This window comes from Cebidichthys violaceus, unplaced genomic scaffold (genome assembly GCF_023349555.1).
Source record: "Cebidichthys violaceus isolate CVI_PGR_0920_01 unplaced genomic scaffold, fCebVio1.0.p SCAF_537, whole genome shotgun sequence".
Classification (NCBI taxonomy): Eukaryota; Metazoa; Chordata; class Actinopteri; order Perciformes; family Stichaeidae; genus Cebidichthys; species Cebidichthys violaceus.
Window position 1 is genome coordinate 10,476 of NW_027176747.1, and position 2,507 is coordinate 12,982.

At 40.4% G+C, this 2,507-nt stretch overlaps 1 protein-coding gene across 1 annotated transcript; it reads right to left on the minus strand.

The window, feature by feature from the left end:
• Positions 1-1,248: 1,248 nt before the first annotated feature.
• LOC137888419 (high choriolytic enzyme 1-like) lies at positions 1,249-2,052 on the minus strand. Its single transcript, XM_068731801.1, has one exon. The coding sequence runs from the start codon at positions 2,050-2,052 to the stop codon at positions 1,249-1,251; it is 804 nt and encodes a 267-aa protein (XP_068587902.1).
• Between the last annotated feature and the right edge of the window lie 455 nt (positions 2,053-2,507).

Sequence of the window (2,507 nt, forward strand, 5' to 3'; positions counted from 1 at the left end):
AGCCAGTGTTCAGCAAGTTAACTTATCAGTGGAGTAGCTAGCTATAGGAAGAGGGACATTGGGAGCTTGTATGTTCATGATAACCTTATCAAGAGACGTCTGACCATCTAATCTCACTGTATTACAAGTGATGCTGTATCTTCTCAATGTGAATGTCATAATGCCATATCAATTACTGGCAGATAATATAGTTCACAGTTAGCCGGGCTATGACAGCAGATGTCTATTTGTTAAAAAAGACATTAAATTTTATGAAAGTATTCTTAGTTTTAATATTTCTTTACCTGTGTACAACTGGTTTTAATTCTATATTTTGCTTTTATAGTATACATAGACCTAATATGTGATGCTATTCATATGTGATGAATATTTTCTTGTTGATACAAAGCCAAAGTTTATGGGCTGTTAAGTCCCATTAATAAATATATATATATATATATATATATATATATATATATATATATATATATACATAATCAAGTTGTTGTCTTAGTTACACTGACATTCTGTGACTGTTCTTCCTTTGAGTGGGGTTCACCAGAGCTTTGTGTACATTATATATATATATATAAATATATATATATAAATATATATATATATATATATATATATATATATATATATATATATATGTATGCATATACATACATATATAAATACATTTATTCGAGAGGTATTTAGTATTTTGTATCAAAATACATTTTGATGTATTTTTGCCCATCTCTGGTCGCCTGCCATCAGGACATGCAACTGAAGAAAAGTGTGAGCAGTGGAGATCGATATGCTTGGTTAAAATGAATAATTAAAGAAGTAAATGTAAACTAATATGCAAAGCTCCTGGCTAGCTCCAGTTGTACATGTTGCACCTGCAAATGTTTTATATCCAGCCATTATACTTAATTTACAAATGGGGAATCCATCATCTATGAAGTATGAAAACACAATCACCAAACACTTAATAAACGAGCTTATTAATCAAGAATAAAACATTTAAAACATTCAAGGTGGAAACAAAATGGAGAATATAGACACACAAATGCTGCTAATCAACTTTATTTTTATTTAGTTTGACTTAACTTTATTACAGATATTAAATGACGGACAGAATACTGTCACAGGAACTGAAATCTATAGCTGCTGATGATCACAGATTCTTCTTGTTTTTGATGAAGTACAGATAAGTGGAAAACTTTTCTATTGTTTTGCTGAATGATAACTTTGGATCAGAAGGGATTGGAAGCTTTGTTGTTAGCACCCATAAAGCAGGTTGATCCTCTTGATGTCCCAGTAGGACATGCCGTTCCTCTGGCCGATCTGGGTGTTGCGGTTGGGGATGGGAGTGATGGAGTCCTTCCCATGCTGGATGGAGAAGGCTGTTTTTCCATAGTGCATAATGGAGGAGTAGTCGTAGGGAGTGTTCAGGTTGTTGGTGGCCTGCTTTTGGAAGTTGTAGGCCATGTTCCGGTTGATGTTCTCCCAGTTGATCCGGACGTAGTTGTCGCGGTCGCTCCTGGTCTGCTCGTGGTGGAAGCCCAGAGCGTGGTTGATCTCGTGCTGGATGATGCCGTAGTAGACGCAGCCCTGCCTGTTGAGAGAGAGCACCTGTCTGCCTCCCGTTCTGCCCATCTCTGAGAAGCATCCGGCTTTGTTCTCAACGCTGATGTAGTCATACTCGCTCCGACGGGGGACAAAGCGGAGGCAGGTTTTGCTGTGGTAGGCCTTCATGGCGCGGTCGATCGTTTGCCTGTCCCTGCTGGTGAACTGACTGTTGATGGTGAAGGGAATCGTCACCAGGCCATTGGAGGCTTTCTTCCACAGGCACTTTTGGGACCAGCACGTCATGGCGTTTCTGGTACTGGGAGCTAACAGGTCTCCTTCCAGCAGAATCTCATTGGTGCCGTTGTTGGAGGTCAGAATCCTGGTGCTGATGTCGACGGTGTCGTCTTCGTCCACTTGGGCCTCTTCTCCGCTTCCTTCCTCCATGATAGGATAGGCCTGAGAGAGGCCGAGCAGGAGCAGCAGCAGCAGGCTGGCAGAGGGAGTCATATTCATGTTGGGTCTGGTGGCTGTGGAGCTGATGTGGAGAGAGTCCTTGAAGCTTGATGTCTGACTCAGTTCAGTCCAGGCTCTTTATACTCTCCTATACAGGTGTGTCTGCAGGAGGATTATGGGTAGGGGTCCAGACTGCTCGGCCTAAGTAAACCTCTCCAGGGAGGACTCCACAGACAAACCTACTGTTCAAACATGGTGTGTTATCTCTGTTGATCAGGTGGATGAACACAGAGGGGTAACTGGGTGGGTCTTGTGTAACTAGACATCTTGAATTGTCTTCAACCAAAAACACTTCACATTAACTTTGTGAGACAAATATCTGTAAATGTTCTCAGCTGTAGCTAAATAATGTTAATGTGAGATGGACAGATGAAAAAAAAACATTTGTGATGTTGTCTTATTCTTTTAAGACACAGCTTAGACACGACACACTTGCAGTTTATCATTATCTCCAT

Bases quoted from the DNA above. Each gene is read 5' to 3' on its own strand.
- LOC137888419 (XM_068731801.1), bottom strand. From the start codon at position 2,052: ATGAATATGACTCCCTCTGCCAGCCTGCTGCTGCTGCTCCTGCTCGGC.